Source organism: Pempheris klunzingeri, chromosome 11 (genome assembly GCF_042242105.1).
Source record: "Pempheris klunzingeri isolate RE-2024b chromosome 11, fPemKlu1.hap1, whole genome shotgun sequence".
Lineage (NCBI taxonomy): Eukaryota > Metazoa > Chordata > Actinopteri > Acropomatiformes > Pempheridae > Pempheris > Pempheris klunzingeri.
In genome coordinates this window covers 20,410,240-20,429,705 of record NC_092022.1, presented here as the reverse complement: position 1 = coordinate 20,429,705, position 19,466 = coordinate 20,410,240, and the positions used below count along the sequence as shown (strand labels likewise).

The 19,466-nt window shown below is 41.5% G+C and overlaps 2 protein-coding genes across 2 annotated transcripts; one reads left to right on the top strand and one right to left on the bottom strand.

Annotated features, from left to right (window-relative positions):
- Nucleotides 1-1,084: 1,084 nt before the first annotated feature.
- cs (citrate synthase) lies at nt 1,085-12,224 on the top strand. The gene is made up of 11 exons (XM_070839176.1): nt 1,085-1,237; nt 4,665-4,715; nt 4,953-5,060; nt 5,826-5,891; nt 6,224-6,355; nt 7,096-7,284; nt 7,468-7,667; nt 8,362-8,491; nt 9,431-9,532; nt 9,860-10,069; nt 10,178-12,224. The coding sequence occupies exons 1-11, from the start codon at nt 1,187-1,189 to the stop codon at nt 10,346-10,348; spliced, it is 1,410 nt and encodes a 469-aa protein (XP_070695277.1). The 5' UTR covers nt 1,085-1,186; the 3' UTR covers nt 10,349-12,224.
- Nucleotides 12,225-14,778: 2,554 nt separating this feature from the next.
- Nucleotides 14,779-19,354, bottom strand: coq10a (coenzyme Q10A). Its single transcript, XM_070839037.1, has 5 exons — nt 18,637-19,354; nt 17,575-17,724; nt 17,300-17,492; nt 16,921-17,022; nt 14,779-16,186 (listed from the first exon to the last, which is right to left on the bottom strand). The coding sequence occupies exons 1-5, from the start codon at nt 18,771-18,773 to the stop codon at nt 16,019-16,021; spliced, it is 750 nt and encodes a 249-aa protein (XP_070695138.1). The 5' UTR covers nt 18,774-19,354; the 3' UTR covers nt 14,779-16,018.
- Nucleotides 19,355-19,466: the final 112 nt, after the last annotated feature.

The window sequence follows — 19,466 nt, the reverse complement described above, 5'->3', positions numbered from 1 at the left end:
TATGTTTCTGTTTTGATACATCTTGGCATTTTAATCATTTCTTGTGTATTGCAGAATTATATTATGTCTCTGGACAACCTTTGAGCCATTATATTACAGTCCACAAAGGTAGTGGACAGTGGGCTTGACCATCGAGCTATGAACCAAACCATACTGGTAAACTGCATGCAGTTGGTTTGAAAATGAATGCCCTCAACTCTAAACAACCAGCTACTCCCCTTGTTCAACAGTCCTTGACAATAAAGTTTGAACTTCTTGTTTTACAGCAAAAATCTCCCTTGGTTCCTTGGTTCTACAATTATCATGGCTGGAGTCTAGAAGATTTATTTGGAGGTGACAAAGTTGAACATAGCAATTTTCAAAACAAAGTTGCAATGTGCTTTACATGTTTGAATCTGCTATAATTGCCACTGAACAGCTCCAAAGATCATGGCCATAAATATTAGTTTTTTTTAACAGACGATCTGGAAATATCTATTTATAGATGATGACACTGAATGCCAAACATATCACACCACTGACATAAACATATAGATGCAGCCTAGAATAATTTGCAATTATTTCCAGGAAAAATTAAGATATAATTCAGTTAAGAGCCAATTAAGACCAGGTCACCATGTTTTCATTTTATTGTTCCTCGTTGATCTTGATACCACATTTTATACACTTGAGACTTTCAAGGATAAAGCTCAGAGTCCAATGTATTAGATCGCATGAAAGATGCCCTTTAACTGCACCTCTGCAGAGGGAGCATTTAATCTGATAAATGTAGATTAGTGTAGAGGAAAATCCATGTTAGATTATCCAGACAGGGGTCGTTGGAACGAGTACTTCAACAACTGTAGTCGTTATCATAATACTTTAGCGTCAAAGGCATGTATAAGTGCTAAGACATTCACAGAGCGTGGTCTTGAACAGACCCTGGTCGTCTGCTGTCGTCACACACAGAGGGAGGGCCTCTATCCAATCAACGTTCACCCTATAGAGCACTAGCCAATCAAATCCCTATACGCTGTGTACCAGTGCAGCCCATCGTCCAATCATCAATGCTGCTACTTGCGGGCCAGAATCCCTCTTCAACCTTCTGCTTTCTAGAGGGGCACCTTCAACTAACTCCGCGGTGCGCTGGCAGCGGCTTCATTAGTTTGTAAAGAATACGTGGAAATAACACCTTTACACAGACACAATGTCCTTTCTGACTATCAGCAGGCTAGCACCTAAACTCCTCAATTCAAAGGTAAGGGGAATAGAAACGGCTCCGATGCCACTTTATCAGCCAAAGGTGTGGACGTTACTTTGGGAGCTAACGTTATGTTAGCCGGCTAAAGACGTTAACGTTAGCTAGCTTACCCTCATTAACCCCGTCGTGAAATGCTGTTGACCTAGAGCGTGGCTAATAATTACTAAAACAGTGCAAACGGGGTAAAGAGTGGCATTTTTTCCTCGCTGCCTCGTGTAGGGCTGCTAAACCTTATGAGTTGTACTGTTAGCGAAGTTGTGTCTGGGTTGCTAACGTTAGCATGGGAACCGTTGCTGCTATGTTGGCCTGGTATTGTCGCCGCCTGTTAGCTACATGTTTCTTTAACCAGCAGCGACCAGTCCGTGTTAACTTGGTGTTACGTTACGACTTCACATGTCCCGTTTCTTTGTCAGTAGAAAAGACCAATTGTCGTTTACAGACATCATGACTTCTTTTAAACTCTGTTTCAACTTAGCGTTGTTGACCTTCACGTTAAAATTTCTGCCAATTATCTAACCTCACCTCACTTCACGTGAGGTCCTGAAAGCATTTTGTATGTTCTCCAAAATGTAACACTTACATAATACTGAGTAAGTGAGGGTTTTGTTGTGGATTCAGACATCTAACATAAGTTAAAACATATCTCATTTGATGGATTTTACTATTTTAGTGTGGGATTAAAAATTTGGAATTGCTTTAATGTAATATAATTCTACCATCTGCAGGATTAGTATGCTTTGGCCAGCCCTCTGAATCACCTTCAGTGGTAAATTGCCTTTTATGCTGACTGTAACCTTCCAGTGACTGTAACCTACTGTTTTAGTCCACTGACCTCTCAGCCTGGACTACTTACAGTGCACAGTGACCCTCATATCAACGCGTGTCATCCACTACTGAAACATTTCTACTTACTTACCAGATGATCCTCTTGTCAAGAAAGTAATCAGTGACTAAACAGTTTCCTTCCTTCAACTCTGTACAGCCTGGGGGATCGTATCATGTTCTTGTTATCATTTTGTAATTAGGAATGTGTAGAGATAACCTGTGTCACACTCACCCGTTCTCTCGTATCAGTTGTAATGTTTGCACGGGGGTGGGGGGGTTAGTAATTAGTAATCTGTTCATTCTTTGTCCATAAGGCCTTGTGTTTCTGAACTATGACTGTGAACTATCATGTGAGTCACAGGATTGAGGGGAAGGGCAGTATTCACACATGATGGTTTTATGGGTTTACAAGAACAAACGATTGTTTCTTGTTTCAGATCTTTTCAGAAAAAGTCTTCTTTCTCTTTTTTTTTTGTTTTTGTGGTAACAACTTAAAATGCCTAAATAGATGGGATATGTTGATTAAACAAATGCTTAATGCAGTATGTTATTGAGGTTGTAAATTAGATTTTTGAATAAATACAAAGTTTCTTGCATATTTCTGTTGAGGTGTCTCTAACAGATGCTTCACAGGCGGGTTTGCTGTGAGAAGAATGTTCTTCCTTAAGCCAGGTTGAATGCTAAGTTTGCTTACCTAAGAACAGGTTAGGTTATGTGTTTCTAGTAATGACAGTCTGTGAATGACTCCTAGGCTATACCCTTCTGTGTAGGGTCGTTGCTTTAACCTTCCTCCCAGGGAGGAAGCTGGGAGTAACTTTGTGAAACTGGCACTCTATATTTAAGACGCTGAGCTGTTACATAATCTCTCTCTCTCGCTCAGCTGTGTAGAGTGTGTGTGTGCACGCGGTGACACAAGATCGTGCCCTTTGTTTCGGCTAGTCTCATCGGTCCTTGATCCACTATCACCAGTTGTGGTTACGAGGGAGGGGAGGCAGCTGTCACCTGTCCCCCAGACTCCTCCCTCTCCCATTGATAATATCAATAAGCTGACAGCGGAGTCCTGTTTCAGCTGTGAGCAGTAGTAGGTTCAACTTCCCATTACTGTCACTGAACTTCCAACAAGATTACTACCCTCCAAAGACTTTCATAACCAGGGCCTGTAGTTTTTTAATCTGTCCTACATCTTGTCCCAGCACCAGTCCAAGGCCTAAGACCCCAAGCACCATTGATGATAGAAAAATGTTTGGTTGGTCAGTGTCATGTTGGATTTTTTTTTTTTTTTTTTCCTTTCCATCACACTACTCGTATGGGGCAAATGCCTGCTAACCTTTCATGTGCTCCAAGCTAAATAGGAAACATTGAGAATCGCCTGTATATTTCCAGTATCATCAGTCATGCAAAAACAAGCTTTTAAATGCACTCAATTCACCCTGGTCTCATTTTTTGGGAGTCACTTTTTAACATATTAATATGGGTGTGTAAGTCCTTTACAAGAGCCCTTCCTCCAGATTTTTATTTACACTACCTGGATTGGCAAGCTTATGCTTTACCACGAGTTCAGTCTATAAGAATAAAACGGTAAAGGCATGTAAGTGTACTAATAGCTGTGTCCTGCAGTGGCAAATGTTCATATCGTAGCAAAAAGAATTCAGGGTTGCATATGAAAGGAATTAAAAACGTAAATATATAAAAATGTTAGAAAGACATTTCCTAGCTATACAAATCCTGAATTTTGGAAAACTGGAAACCTCATAGGGACATTAATCAATCGTACATATGGACTGATGATTGCGTGATGTGTGTTTGTTTGGTAGAGGTGGAGCAATATTTTTATGACTCAGAACAACTTCACATCTTTGGCAATCCATAACAGGCCTTCAGTTTGAATAGGTTTCTTTGGCAGGTTAATCCTCTGTGCGTCAGGTGAGGAATGTCCAGGAATAGTCCTCACCAGTCGTTACTTGTTGCAACTGTTTAATGCAATCTGCCAAGCTACCTCATCTCAGTTTCTTTCACTGTAAATGTGGGTACATTGAGTAGAAAGTAATCACCAGTTAACTAAAACTGGAGGCCAGACAAGAGTTGAACACTTGATACATTTTAAGAGAGGATGCCCAGAGGAATTGAGGCTACGCACAGGAGAGAAATTAAGTGCTTGTCAGTGTAAGGAGGGAAGGATTAATAATTAAGACCTTTGATTAATTGCTAGTGTTAACAGCAGTCATGTACTGCAGGGTAAATGGTCACAGTCACAGCTCAATGCAAAGAATTAGAAATTTTTGTTTTGGCCCGTACATATTTCTGAGTTGCCGACCACTCAGACACTACTTAGGGGTGATTGACTTAAAATCTGTCCTGCTTTGCAAAATGAATAGGAGGATAGTCAACAAAAAGAACTGCAATTTTTGTTTGCAATGTGGTCCAACACTATTAGGAAGTCATCTATTGTCCAAAATAATTGCAAGGTTGTTTCATTTCATATGTGAGACATTTCAGTAGCTTTGAAATGCTGCTGTGACCCCCTTTTGAATTATTTATTTGGGTTTGTGTTTGTGCTACTAATACTCAAAATCTTATTATTTCTTGGTCTATTTTACAGAATGCCACCTACTTCCTCGTGGCTGCCAGAAATGCCAGCGCAACAACAACAGTAAGTACACACACTGCTGAATTTGTTATTCTGTAGTTTATAATCTGTGTGGAGCATTTGGAAAAGGAGCAGGTTTTCACTGTGCTCTCCTGAGTATTAATAGAACATGCTGACCTTTGTGGAGTGAATGGATCAATTTCTTTTCCCAAAATGTTTACATAAAGTCTGTTTAATGAACCCCAGTTCACATTAGAGGAACGTGTCGGGCATGACTGATTTTTAAATGTGTTTTTACAGAATCTGAAGGATGTTCTGGCAGACCTCATCCCTAAAGAACAGACCAGGATCAAGAACTTCAAACAGCAGCATGGCAAAACCAACATAGGACAGGTTACTGTGGACATGGTGAGAATTCAAATAATCAGGCCTGTTATACATGCCAAGGGATCAGAATAAAATGAGAACCACAAAGACAGATTCTTCTTATCAATATATTCAATATATTTATTTAGGAAAAGAGCATGTAGGCTATTGACTGTGGTATAGATTAGATGTGGCATATTGGCTTAACCTTAATCCGTCTAGACCTGCCCACCCTTATTTACTGTGTCAGGTATCACTGTTAGGTCATCTCCCTCAGAGGTCACAATATGAAGCTGTGCTGCTTCCTGCCAACACAGACATTTTAGCTGAGTCACTCAAACCGCTACCGAACACTGTCGACTCGCAACGCTGCCGTATATTCTACACACACACACAGACACCCCAGCATAAGAACTGCGTCATCCTCTTCTGTTTATCACTCACATCACCTTTAACCTCTGGTTAGTTGCCATGCAGATTTTAGAAGAATTTGTTAGGTCCTGACTTGGTTGGTTTCACTTTGAGCAGCAACAAATAAACATTCAGCTGTGGCCCATCTATGTAATGTAAATATGTTTATTATTAGTTATTGGAGTTGATTTTCTTATTCCAGTGCAAGGTATCCTATTCTTGATGTTTAACAGGGTTACGGTTATTTCTTCTCATCTTTGTAAAAGACTTAGAAGTCAATAGATTTTGGCTTTAAATTTCCACTGTTAAATAACTACTGTTTCTGCGAACACACAGCGTATAGTGTTAACACAACTGTTTTCAATATGTAATGTCTGTGTGTGCTTGTGTTTTCAGGTCTATGGAGGTATGAGGGGCATGAAGGGTCTGGTGTATGAGACTTCTGTGTTGGATCCTGACGAGGTTAGTATGCCTCAAGAGTGGCATAAAGCATTATAAATTTCACAGTGGTTTTATAATTTGAACACCCTTTACCTTTCTGAGATTCGCCTGCCTCGTAGGCACTTACTGTGATTGCTTTCTTACTGAAGCTGAGAGCTCTCAGTGGAAATGCTGTCATATATCTTGTTAGCGCGCCACCACATGGAACGAGATAATGAATCATCCAAATTCAACAGGAGAGCTAGAGCTCATGTTGGCAGTTTGCAAACACTCACTTGATGGTGCATTTCAGGATAACTCGCGTATGTATTTGTTTTATCACAACCTTTTCCTCTCTTCCCATTGATACACAGGGCATCCGTTTCAGGGGCTACAGCATTCCTGAGTGCCAGAAGTTGCTGCCTAAAGCCCCAGGAGGTGAGGAGCCGCTGCCTGAGGGCCTCTTCTGGCTGCTGGTGACAGGACAGGTGCCCACTGAGGAGCAGGTGAGTGGGAGAAAAGCACAGGAACTGCAAGGATTACTGTGCAGTCGAGCTACAGTGAGGGAGGGCTGTGGGTTTGTTCATTCTTTACATCCATCAGTGTTCGTGTCTCAGACTCTGCTTGTCAGGTCTCTACAGAATGTCCTCACACTGTTTCAGTGTACTCAAAGTTAGATACTCCTGCAGAATAATAAATATAGATGCAGGTTACGTATTTGTTTTTGATCAGTTCAAAGAAGAACTCGATAATGTGAGGGGAACAACATGATTGCTGTGGCCGTGTTCTAAACATGGAAATGTAAATCACAAGATGTTTGGCAGTGAAAGCACTGGATATGATTTTGTTAATTATGTATGAATCCAACAAACTAGATTCTTTTATAACTGAGAAACAATATGCCTTCTGTGCTTTAAATAGGCATTTTATTGCTGCCAGTTATCTCCTTGAAGGGTGATTTGAGGATAACCTGACTGATAAGCTTTTAGCTGACTACAACCTACAGCAGGAATACCTTTCACCTCTTTACCCTCTGTTCTTTGACATTATGAATTTCAATGCGTTTGCAATTGACTGAAAGAAGTCAGCTGACGAGGATAAGTTGGATCTATCTAAACAATAAAACCTTTCATTCTACTTGTAAAATGACCGGCTCAAGCCCTCCCTTGCACCGTGTCTGTAGTAGGCATTGTCAGCAACTAACTTTCAGGTTAGCCACTTATGTTGTGTGCTCCTGTTCCTCCAGGTGAACTGGGTGTCCAAAGAGTGGGCAAAGAGAGCAGCACTTCCCTCTCATGTTGTGACCATGTTGGATAACTTTCCCACAAACCTGCACCCCATGTCTCAGTTCAGTGCTGCCATCACAGCTCTGAACAGTGAGAGCAGCTTTGCACGGGCTTACTCTGAGGGTGTCCACAAGTCCAAGTACTGGGAGGTGAGTTTACATCTGCACACACAAATCTCATCTTAAACCGGCCTGGTGGCTTTGGACCCACATTTCCATCCTAGTGCAAAGTGAAATAACGAGACAATTAGATGCGTTGGTGCTCAATTCGGTACTGACTCTCATGGTCCCCTCATGTACTCCTCCTAAACGCCTTTGAATTTGTTCTCTCAGTTTGTCTATGAAGACTCCATGGACTTGATTGCCAAGCTGCCCTGCATTGCTGCCAAGATCTACCGCAACCTGTATCGTGAGGGCAGCAGTATCGGAGCCATCGACTCCAACCTGGACTGGTCCCACAACTTCACCAACATGCTGGGCTACAGCGAACCCCAGTTCACTGAGCTAATGAGGCTTTACCTCACCATCCACAGGTGCAACCTCAAACATACTTGTCTCATTGTAAACTCGCTTTGATTTTTGAAATTGGTTTCTCTGCATTTTCTGAGGATTTATGCCCCATTTGTTTCTAATTACACTTTGATTTTTTTTTTTTAAGTTATGCAATTCTAATGTAAATTAAAACAAGCTTGAAGCAAAACTGAGATGAAATGTTTGAAGAATTGCACAGCACTTCATACAGGATTAATAATAATGTTATTAATTAAATTACATTATTAATGATAATGTTAATGTTAGTCATGGATTTTTGGGATATCAAACCATATGATTGATAATGGCATATAATATGTGAATATAAAATGTGAAACATTTCTCTAAGTAGAAAAATTGTTAACTTAAGGCACCTTGCATGAGTGAACACTGGCCTTGATTGTTTAGCCATGCCATGTACGGCTATGTCAGTTCACAGGAGCATCCTCGGTAATGCTGTCATTTGTGGTGCAGCTTCTGCTGTTTTACACTGACAGCAGTCCTGCTACAGTTGATTGGTTGCTACCCACAGTTTAATTATTAATGAATGCTGTAAGATATTATTTTACACAACCTCAGTGTTGAAATGCAATAAATGGCAGTAAAATCTCACACAATTTTAATTTCAGGCTGCTTACAGTACTGTGTAAAAGTTAACATGTTTTAATTTGCAATTATTATTGTGTAATGTTCCAGTGACCATGAAGGAGGCAATGTCAGTGCCCACACCAGCCACTTGGTGGGTAGTGCCCTATCTGACCCTTACCTGTCCTTCAGCGCCGCCATGAACGGTCTGGCAGGTCCTCTGCACGGCCTGGCCAATCAGGTTTGTACCAAGCAAATCATTGTTTTCACTCCGTTGTCACATACGCCATTTTGCTGGCTTGTTGATGTTGGTGCAAGGCAGTGTTTATTGGCATCCCTTAAGTAGTCTCTTTGGACATTTTGATATGTCACAGGTGTCATAGTAGTGGTTTTATGCGTACTGGCTCACTGTCACTGCTTACTGGGGCATGAATAGATCTGAGCAATCATTAATGTTATTAGTAACACCTGTGCTTTTCTTACTGTGACATTACAAAATGGCGGCTGTGAAAAGGGCATATCGCAATAATTTCATGCCGAGTTTTTAGTTTTTTTTCCCCTTCACTAATGGTGCTGTTCACAGGAGGTGAGCAGCACTGAGGACAAAAATGACACAATGGAACAAGAGTTTGCCTCAGTGCTGAATTGTAAAATGTCTTTTTATACAGTTGACTGACTGTTGGAGTTCCCTGTCACCTTCAATAAATCTTATCATATTAACTTATTAATGGCACTTGTGTTATTTAGCTGTCTATTGTACCCAGTCTGACAGCTCATGCTACTCCTGTTAAGAGGCGTTCAAGATGAAAGCTGTGGGACTTTTTAGTTCCTAGTTTGCTTGCATGTTGATGATTTTGACACATTACCAGAGTTTTATAGGGAAATGACTAGTAACTTCTTTCAAACATGATTCTGGCATTTAAAATCCCCAGAGCACACACAGAGGTGTGTGTGTGAACCTGGTTTACTGGTTTCTACTACACTCCGCTGCTGTGTTTTTACTGTAAACACAAGCTCAGATAAAATCAAGGACAAATGTCCTAATTGCATACTTTGTGTCATTTCAAATTAATAACAATACAATGCATATATGGTATGTAATATGTATAATGTATGTATAATGGCCATTTACACTGTTTGAGTTCTAATTCATCAATGTGTGTTTTCCTCTGTCTCACAGGAGGTGCTGGTGTGGCTGACTGCCCTGCAGAAGGAGTTGGGCGGAGAGGTGTCTGATGAGAGGATGAGGGATTACATCTGGAACACACTCAAGTCTGGAAGGGTAAAGACACACTAATCGATATCCATTCTCGTCACATTACAAACTCATGTTTGTGCTCCCCTTTCAGAATAAACATGGTAGGAATGTCAGCGGCCCTACCTGCCTCACTGCTGTTGTTTTTATAAGTGTGGCCTTACTCCTCAGTTTAGAAAGAATTAGTCACAAGGACAATGAACACACGATGACTGTAAAACTGCTACACAAAGACCGGTGGTGGTGGTGGTGGTGGTTGGGTTGGGTTGGGTTGGGTTGGGTTCATTGTTAGAAAGAGTAGCAAGATCCTGGGGGCAGTTCAGAGGTTGAGGAACATTTGTCCTCTCTCTGTAGGTTGTGCCAGGCTATGGCCATGCCGTTCTGAGGAAGACTGACCCTCGTTACACCTGCCAGCGTGAGTTTGCCCTGAAGCACCTGCCCAATGACCCCATGTTCAAGATGGTTGCCCAGCTTTACAAGATTGTACCCAACGTACTCCTGGAGCAGGGTAAAGCCAAGAACCCCTGGCCCAACGTGGACGCTCACAGTGGAGTGCTCCTGCAGGTAAGACTCGTTGGCTTTCAGTCAAACATCACGCCATGGTAGCAGACGCACGTCCTGACATGCCTGTCTCTCTCTCTCTCTCTCTTTCTCTCTCCCCGGTCCGTGCAGTACTATGGAATGACTGAGATGAATTACTACACTGTGCTGTTCGGCGTGTCCCGAGCCCTCGGCGTGCTGGCTCAGCTGGTGTGGAGTAGAGCCCTGGGCTTCCCATTGGAGCGCCCCAAGTCCATGAGCACAGAGGGACTGATGAAACTGGTGGGAGTAAAGTCAGGCTGAAGAACCACCTGACAGGAGCTGGGGGTAGTTTGAAGGGTGGGAGGAAGTGGAAATATCAAAAAGCAGACTTAAGTTGACCCCCTGTCATTTCCAACCCCAGGGATTCAATGGGATTCAAAGAGACAGTACGCTTTTAATGTCATTTCACAAAAGAAGGGCCTTTCAAAATCCTCACACCATTAGTGATAAAGTGTGTTTAGTTAACCAGTGACCAGTTTTCTGATCATGTCTCTGTATTTGGAACATGGGAGGTGGAAACAGAAGACACACATACATGTAACCCACAGTAGGCTCAAACTATGTACCATTAGATGTCTGCTAGCATTGCTAAGACTTTCCCCTGTGCAATGCCTGCGTGTTTGTCATTGGGCACTGAATAGGCAGTGGCATTCAAAGGGAATTGTGGGAGTGAATTACACTTCCTTCGTATTTGTTTTAAGACCTAATGTCAAAAACCTGACTCAACCGTTGCTGCTTTTGGCTAATGCAGTGATTTGTTTCAGAGGATATCTCCAATTAAGACTCTAAACTCTTAGTTTCTTCCATGCAGTGTCCCCAGATGTCATCCCACCCATTCGATTCATGCGTTTCACTCCCATTAATGAACACTCCAGTTAAGAGAAAAAAACAAAGGTCCTTACAAGTACAATTAACAAGCGGTGCAAGATATACATTCAGAAGTTAAAAGTTACTGCCCCTTTAAATCTTTGGTCTCCCCTTTTTCTCCAACTTGTAGATTGTTTTTTTTCTTTTTAATAATGACCGTTTCTCCCTCTATGATCAAAATAACTGTCTTGTCTGTAAACTTTCCTCCGCTGATTTTCATTAACATGGTCTCCTGTTTTCAATGGCTATTCATAATAGTAGAAAATAATCCAGAATAATGTACAGTGACAGTAATAAAGATTTGAGCCAAGGGTGTTGTAATTGGCAGCCTGTAGGAAATCCTTAAGAGCAAGCTTGAATTAATAAAGTGGGATAGGGGGGCTTTGTATTTGTTAAAGTCTGGTCTTATTTGAGTGTATTTTTCGTTACTTTATCCCCACAGGAGAGCGCTTTACATCAACTACTCCAAAATGAGCACTTGCTTGATTGGATGTCCTAATTTGTAGCAGTAGACCCCCCCACCCTCAGGTCGATTGTGTCCCTTTATAGGGTTATTTTTTGGTGTTGAATATGTATAAAACTATAATCTTTGGGTTCTCATTTTGTGGTTTTATTTATACTTTGTGTACATAGGTATATATATGTATAGCTTGAATGTATGAGCTCTGTGTGATCACCTGCTTGTAATAACCACAATGATTACCATAGTTACCAACAGTGTAGTAGTGGTGTCCAGTCTCACTGTAGCCTTCAGTCTCACTGGTCACTGCGAAATTAGAAACGAACAACAAGAAAAACTGCAGCTATCTTGTATATACACGATTTCTTGCCTAGCTCTGTGGGCTTAGCTGGTGCTGTTTTTCAGGTTTTTCACTTGAACGTTTCAAGCTTGCTCTTAAGTTCTGGGTTTGTCAACACTCCATTTTTGTGTAGTTAAAGCTATTGCATCTTTTTTTTCCCCCCCCAAATAACTCTTGCCGTGTTAGTCAGTAGTTCACTCAGATGTGTGAACCTCTCTGCTCTGCCACCATATTCCTGCTGGGTTTGTCAGGCGTGTTCGTGTTTTATTGTAGAGTTCTGGGGTTATTTTGATCGTAGAGGAGCATAACGGTTGTACATGATAGGCAGGAGAATTCATTGCAGATGGATTCGTCAGAGAAACACTGGGGGGATGGGGCCGGATGGGTCAAAAGGGCAAGAAAAGCTTGAAGAGCGATAATTGGAAAACCTAACAAAAACTGAAAAATAATAAAGGTTTTTATTAACACTTTCTTGGTCTCATTTTGTTAATTGTACAGAACAGTACCTAAAACAGGTTAATCTGCTGTCGCTCTAAGAAAACGGGAAGAAGGAAAATGAGAAATTCAGGAGGATCCATCAGCAGAACCGTCCGGACCAAAGTTATTATTAAACTTCAGTCATGTCTCTGATCTACACAGCACAATACCTGAATTGGCACTAGCATATTTATTCTGCAACTCCCAAGTCATGATCTTGTTGAGCTGCCTGCCAAGTGAGAAACCGTAGATGTCTTATTTATTTTTACAAAGACTGATTTCTCCACATGTGACAAACTGCTGTTTAAAGATTTATTTCCATTGACTGCAACAGTTAACGGGGACAGAATTATAAACACGATGTTCTGAAATTAACCACACTACATCTACCAAGACATCAATATTTTGTTATTTCGTTAAGGGATTTTTTTAGTGTGAGAATTTGCAGTAGTTGTTTCTATTCCTCTTATTAAATACTCGCACTGTGGGCTCAGTTTATTGATGATTCCAAAATCTGTCTGGACGGTTTGCGGAGGACAGTCTGAAGATGATGTGCAGAAAGTTTGGTGTCACTTGAGCAAAAATGTGGGGATTACTGCCAGCTCAGTGTCTGTAGCGCCACCATCAGGACATCAGCCCACAATGCCAGATGTGGATGTTTGGCATAAGACTGGACCTGTGTGCAAAGCTCAGTTCATTTTCACAACTGTGAGGGCAGATTTCCTTCTAGGAAGAATAATAATAACATTGGCAAATACAAGGAGCAGAGCTGCCCAGCCCTGAATTAGCTGGCATTTCTAAATGATGAAATACAGGGCTGAACACACAATCACTAATGAGCGTGTCCGCCACGTTGATGAATGACTTCTTCCTCTCTGGCTTTTATGAGAATTCCTGTAATGTGAGAATGACATCAGGCAGCTGGATTTTGGAAACCAGTTTGTAATACCCAGAGAAATAAAAATTGAATTTCTGGTAACACCACTGCCTCTGAAGGCTCCTGTTACACGTTTGAAATAAATAAAGATTGTTACAGGGCTTAAATTTGGCATTATTTAGTGCTGCATAAGCCTCTGGAAGGACGTTTTCAAAAATTTATATTGTATTTTTACTTCAGCATTCCATACATGCAGTGCAGTTATGGCGTCGTTTCTCTTTCCATTATTGTCTTTACAAAGTGTCCAACTGACTTGACATAAAGGTAATAAAATGTTTAAGAACAATAGGACAGAACTGTGACACTTTATATAATAAATGCAATTGACATCAAGAAAGAGGATCCAAATACCCACCTCTCCTATGTGCTGTTATTAATAACTGGCCCACATACCATCACCCCACTCTGGTTTCTTAGCGGTCAGCTGCCTTTTGGAGAGTCGTGCCCACTCTCACTGTTCCTTTACTGACCGTCTCCCCTTCAGTCACAAGGATTCATCTAAACATATCTCACTCTGACCTTAAAGGCTGCTGCTGCAATCTGAAAATCACTGGAAACACGTCCAGAGAGGAATCTCTGCTTAAAAACTTCACACAAAAACACAAGTTCCACCTGCTTTTTTTTTTTTATTTAAATAAAGCTCTGAAATACACCCACAGTATTTACAAAGATACATTTTAGCCTGCAATAAAAATGTGACTGGACTGCAAAATGATGGCAATATATTCTATTGTAGCGACTCTTCAGTCAGCGATAATGATGCGTCTCCATCCTTATATACATGCTCGACCACCACTATTAGACCGAGGCTCGTTCATACGCCTGCAATTAGACATTCATGTGGAAATATACTGTGGGGATGGAGGGCCGAGGTTACTGCTCTTATTATAAATACAGTTTAAATATTTTGTTGGGTTCATACTCTAGTCTGTTAAAATCTAGTATTGGCACAGAGAATAAAAAAAAAAACTTGACATGAAGTTCAAGCCGTACACAACATACTGAAAATAAAACCAAAAGGACTCGGAGTGAAGGTGCCTTCTTAGATGTAACATTACTGACAATATGAACTACATGCCTGAATAGAATTCTAATATGGTATAAAATAGATGTAACACTCAAAAAGGCATTTAACAATCTTTTAATAAGTTAAACTGATTCTTTTTTGTGTGTAACAGTGATTCACAGAGCCATTTTGATTTAATAAACATTCTTCATGCACTGATGATTATTTTTCACTTCCAATCTCCAATAGAGAAAATAAATCATATCGACTTTAAAGAGCAAACATAAAAATGCAGTTTTATGTGGACTTGATGAACCGCCTGTTACGAGGAAAGTCACATGCTAATGACCTCTTCCACTGACCTTTGGTAACTCCAACATATCAGTCACCTCCATGGCAAATACAATCAATTGACTTCACCAGTCCTTTTCTAAGGGAATAAAGCCATGGGCTACTTGGATATGAAATACAAATCCCAACTTAATGTAGTCGTGCCCTGACGATGCAACACATGAACACTAGAATACTTTGTAGACTATAATTGCCTCTTACATCCATGCATCAAAATCCACACAATAAAGCATGAAAAACATAGACAATGATAAATGATTGATAATGTTTTATTCTACAGCCCAAAATCTACATGACAGAGGAGTAACATCCTCCCGGTGGCCTTCAGAAGACGGCCCATAAGACACAAGACGCACTGGCCAATCAGTGGCCTGCAGTCTGGTGACGTCACATTTTCGGCTCGACTCAGCTTGCTTGGAACCCCGGCTGAGTAGGTACTAAAAAAGTACCTGGTACCAGGTACTATCACCTAATGGAAAACCATAAAGACTGAGTCAAGTCGAGCCGAGTAGGTGCTAGTGGAAAAGCGCCATTAGATTCCCTCACCTCTGTTCATCTTGTGCTAGTTACCAGTGCTGGGCTGTAAAATAAGGCATTATCAGAATTGGCAGGCCACGTCTCAGTGTCCAAAAACACAATTCTCACAGCAAAACAACGGCCACGTCGAAGCTAAATTTCCCAAACCCCAAAGTCAATTGAGGGCACAGCGAACCAATGAAGAGATGACCTTTGTCCCTTTGAAAAATGTTGCACCTTGGTACAAAGACGCCACTCTCTCAGCATCCCACGCATGGCACATTTCATTTGATCCCCAATAAAACAGCAAAAGTGTGCATATAACCGCTGATGGATAAATTAAAAGATTAAATGAATTATGGTTCACTACTGTATGTCAAACAATATATTCAAACTTCAATTTGAAATAAATGTAAATGATAAAAGCAGAGGCAAAGAATTCCTAATACAGTAAAATCAGCTGATCAAAGTGCTGAAGTTTACTAAAAATCGCACACACTTTGACTTGATAACGTGTCAGTGTGCCAATTAACCTTGAGATCACAGTGGACTATAAGACTTGATCCCAAAATGTGCCTTTTATTTTAAAAAAAGGGTTTTTTGCTCAGCGTGACTGTGCTATTCATTTAAAATAATAGTTGACTCTCTACTAATGGGCACATGATGTTTGTTTACATAAATACAGCTTTTACCTGCCATGGAGCAAGAGCAATAGTGGGTTCCTTCTGCTAAACAAGGATCCCTTAAGTGGAGGTAGACAGGAAGTTGACAGACAAGGAGGAGGAGATAAACAGGACTTTGTTGAGGCAGGAATTTCAGCATAATTCTTACAAGGGTTGGAGCTCTAGCATCTTCGGGAGCCATGGCATCTACGTAGCGGTGGAGGCTTGAAGGGCTGGGCGACTAGATTCATGTGGATGAAAGGAATAAAGGTTGGTGTGGTTTAAGGCCAGATGAGGACACGCAGGGTGCTGAGATCACGTCTGATGCACCTCGTGAAACATCAGCTCCCGTGGGATACGAGTCTCTGGGCCGTACATCTTAGCAGCTCGCCGCTCAAACGCGGCGACATTCTGCTTTACAACCTCGTCGAAGAACATGGTGGCTAACTGGGAGTGCAGCAAAGAGCGGAACTCGAAGGATATCTGTCAGAGATACAAAAACACAAAATCTATTTAGAGTATGCCAGAGAGAGCAAATGAGTCAGAGAATATGGCAACAATAGAAGATGGACACAGTACAACACTTTGGAAAATACACTTATTTGCCTTCTTGTTAGGGTTTGGATGAGAAGATCAATAACACTCTCATGTCTATACGATAAAGATGAAGCAAAAATTTGTAGTTAGCTTAGCTAAGCATTAGGAGTGGAGACAGTTAGCCTGGCTCTGTAACAAAGGTTACATGTGGAACTATTCCTCGGCTAGGTGCAGTGACTTCATGATGTCGGTTTGAGGAGCGGAGACTTCAAGAAGTCACTAAATAAAAAAAATAGTCTGATGCGTAACCAGCCATAAAACCTTTTTGACTTTGCATTTTTTGTACGGATAAAACAAGTGAAATATAACGTCTTCATTCAGCTTAGGTTGTATCCTTTGGATAGAGTCAGGCTAGCTGTTTCCCTCTACTCCCAGCTTCTATGTCAAGCTAAGCTAACTGTCTGTAGCTTTATATTCACTGTACAGAGTGGTGTAACTCTCGACAAGAACACAAATTAGCATTTTCACTTGACCAGTTCTGCCTGAACTTTTCTATAGAACCATACAGGACTGTGTCCCATGCAGTCCTTCCTTTAAGTCAAGTAAGTTATAACAAAAAAATGCAATGAGAAGGGTATATTGTCTGATAAATCACTGAAGGTAAGCGGTGGGCTACTTACAGAAAAGTCTACTGTGCAGGTGCGAGGGTAACCAGGGATTCCAGGACTAAAGCGCCATATCGTCTCCAGGTGATTGAACAGCTTTCCATCTGTACACACAGCCTAAAAAAAAAAAAAAAAAAAAAAAAAAAAAAAAAAATCACCCAAACAACAAACTCTGTGATTTGAAATGGGCGTTTGGAGCGCTCTGTGTTTGTTGACACCACAAACATTAGTGGTTCAACTATGATTTGCGTTGGTGTCTCAGTAGGCTTTGTTTTCAGGTAGTTGCTGACACTTAAACTGTTATTTAAATTAACAATAACAAACAAAACTGACATACATTATTACATCAGATATACAGTCATTCACAAAACGGACTGAAGCCACTGGCACCTACTTTGACTAGATGAGGCCGGACACTAGTGATCATAGATGTGTATCTCTCCACCACTGGAGGGAATCCCACTTCAAGTTGGGCTTTGGAGTGGCCTGCTCTTTTCATGATGGTCTGGGACTTCTTACACCACGGCACAAAGTGCTTGTACTCGTCAACATTGGCCACCACATCATACATTTCCTGCATAGAAAACCTGTAACAACAAGCACAGCAAGATTAAGGCATTAAATAAACACACAAGATAAAGATATTACTAGTTCATATCGGAAAATTACCCAAGTATCCTGCGCTCGGAGTACTCCTTCCTTTTGTTGGTGAGACTGATGAAGTTTCTGCTTTGAGGAACGGTTGACATTATGTCCCAGTCTTGAAGGCAAAGCACTCTGGGAGTTCTTGTCATCAAAATGCCACATGAGGACAAGTGTCTGAAAGGTAAGAGAAAAAGTCCTGTAAGCCACATTCTGGAAAGAGCGGAACCTGCCACAGGCACGGGCCTAAACACAAAAAAAAAAAGGCCCACTGCATTCCAGTTTCTAGCTACTAAAGTCAATGGGTGCACAAACAACACTGAACCAGGAGGTAATGGAAGGTCTCTGTGTTGGGAGCGTGCTGGTATTTTCTCAGTTGGACCACTTGTGCGAATAGCAAAAAGCCATGTAATGTGACACCTACTAGTACCATTTAGCAATGTGTTTTCTGGTAGGTAAACTTTAACATGACTAGTGGCAAACACACGTGATGAGAAAAACAGATATTTACTGAGGATAGGAGCAGTGAAAAGTGCCTCAAAATAATATCACAATATTGCACGGTAGTCTTGCAATGACAGTATTTATGAAAAATGCTTCATTATTTGTTCCTGTCACAGACAAAGCCCGTTTAGTTAGTAAAGTCATTAAAGTGCATTCCTGTCATCACATCTCAAACTATACCAATGTGACCATGAAAGATATGGTATGGTCTTAACTGACAGTGAACTCCATAAATCAATGTAGTGTCCATCTGTACTTGGAGTCTTTCAAATCCATTATCAACATGGGCCAATATTGGTGAAACAGTATCGTATATTGGTGATTGGCTTTAGTGACATATCTTAGTCCATCTCTAAGGTGTTTCATTATGAACTCGAAGTGACACTGTCCACAAAGACATTTCCCTAATGGAGAGCGGTCACACTTCAGAGATAAGAAAAACATAAATAAGATAAAGTCAGCTTGTAACTTTCCCCCTCTGTACCGCTTGATCCTTCGGGGACACAGTGTCAGTGTCCCTGTATTGAATGACTGTGTCGTGTGACATTATAATAATAGACTCCAGTGCCTCCATGACGGACTCACCTGATGTTTTGTCGCAGGCATCCTCTTGGCACCGCTGTACGGCATGCCCGGGGGGAGCCCACAGCGGCAACCTGGAGAAAGTCACTGAAAGTCCGCACACCCATCGGTAACCGCCGGGCACCGGCGGTGGCTGCCATCAAACCAGCCACTCGGTTCAAGGAAGGGAGATCCTGGGTGTGAGAAGCTGAGCCCGGGCTCTGGTCCTCTGATCCAAGAGCGGGCAGCGGAGCTCAAGGTCCGAACACCCTGCTTCGGTGCGGGAATATTAGCGGAGTCTGACGTGCCAGAATAACCGGGATCCGACGGCTTGTTGGCTGCCTTCACTTGAAAGGCGCCTCCTGCCGCTTTTAGAGCCGTCACTCTCACCAGCGTTAGTCAACTCAGCGGTGGTCACCTGCTAACGTTAGCTAGTGCCAGCTAGCAAGCTTTCATAACGAGCACGACTCGTTAAACGCGACGTACAGCCGCGTTCCTTTATATTTTCAGCAATACTCACATCACGCAGAGACGTCCAGAGACACAAGCCTGCTGCTAAAATAAAACATGTAGGCTAGTTTTGTGTTATTTGCGCTGTCAAACGGTGCCAAGCCGCGGACGACCTTCTACAGCTGCTAAAACGCCGGTGGGACAAACTGTTCCTTTCTTCTGTCCGTTGGTCTTCGGTTGAGACTAACGGCTCAGTGGAGAAACTCTGCCCCCTGCTGTGGTGGAGGTCAGCGGCTGTGAAACAAAGGGGTTTACTCATATTTCTTTAAAAACATATCAGCGGAAAAAACATATTTATCTATATTTATTTCCAAGATGTAGCAACCTGTTGTCTAACTTAAACA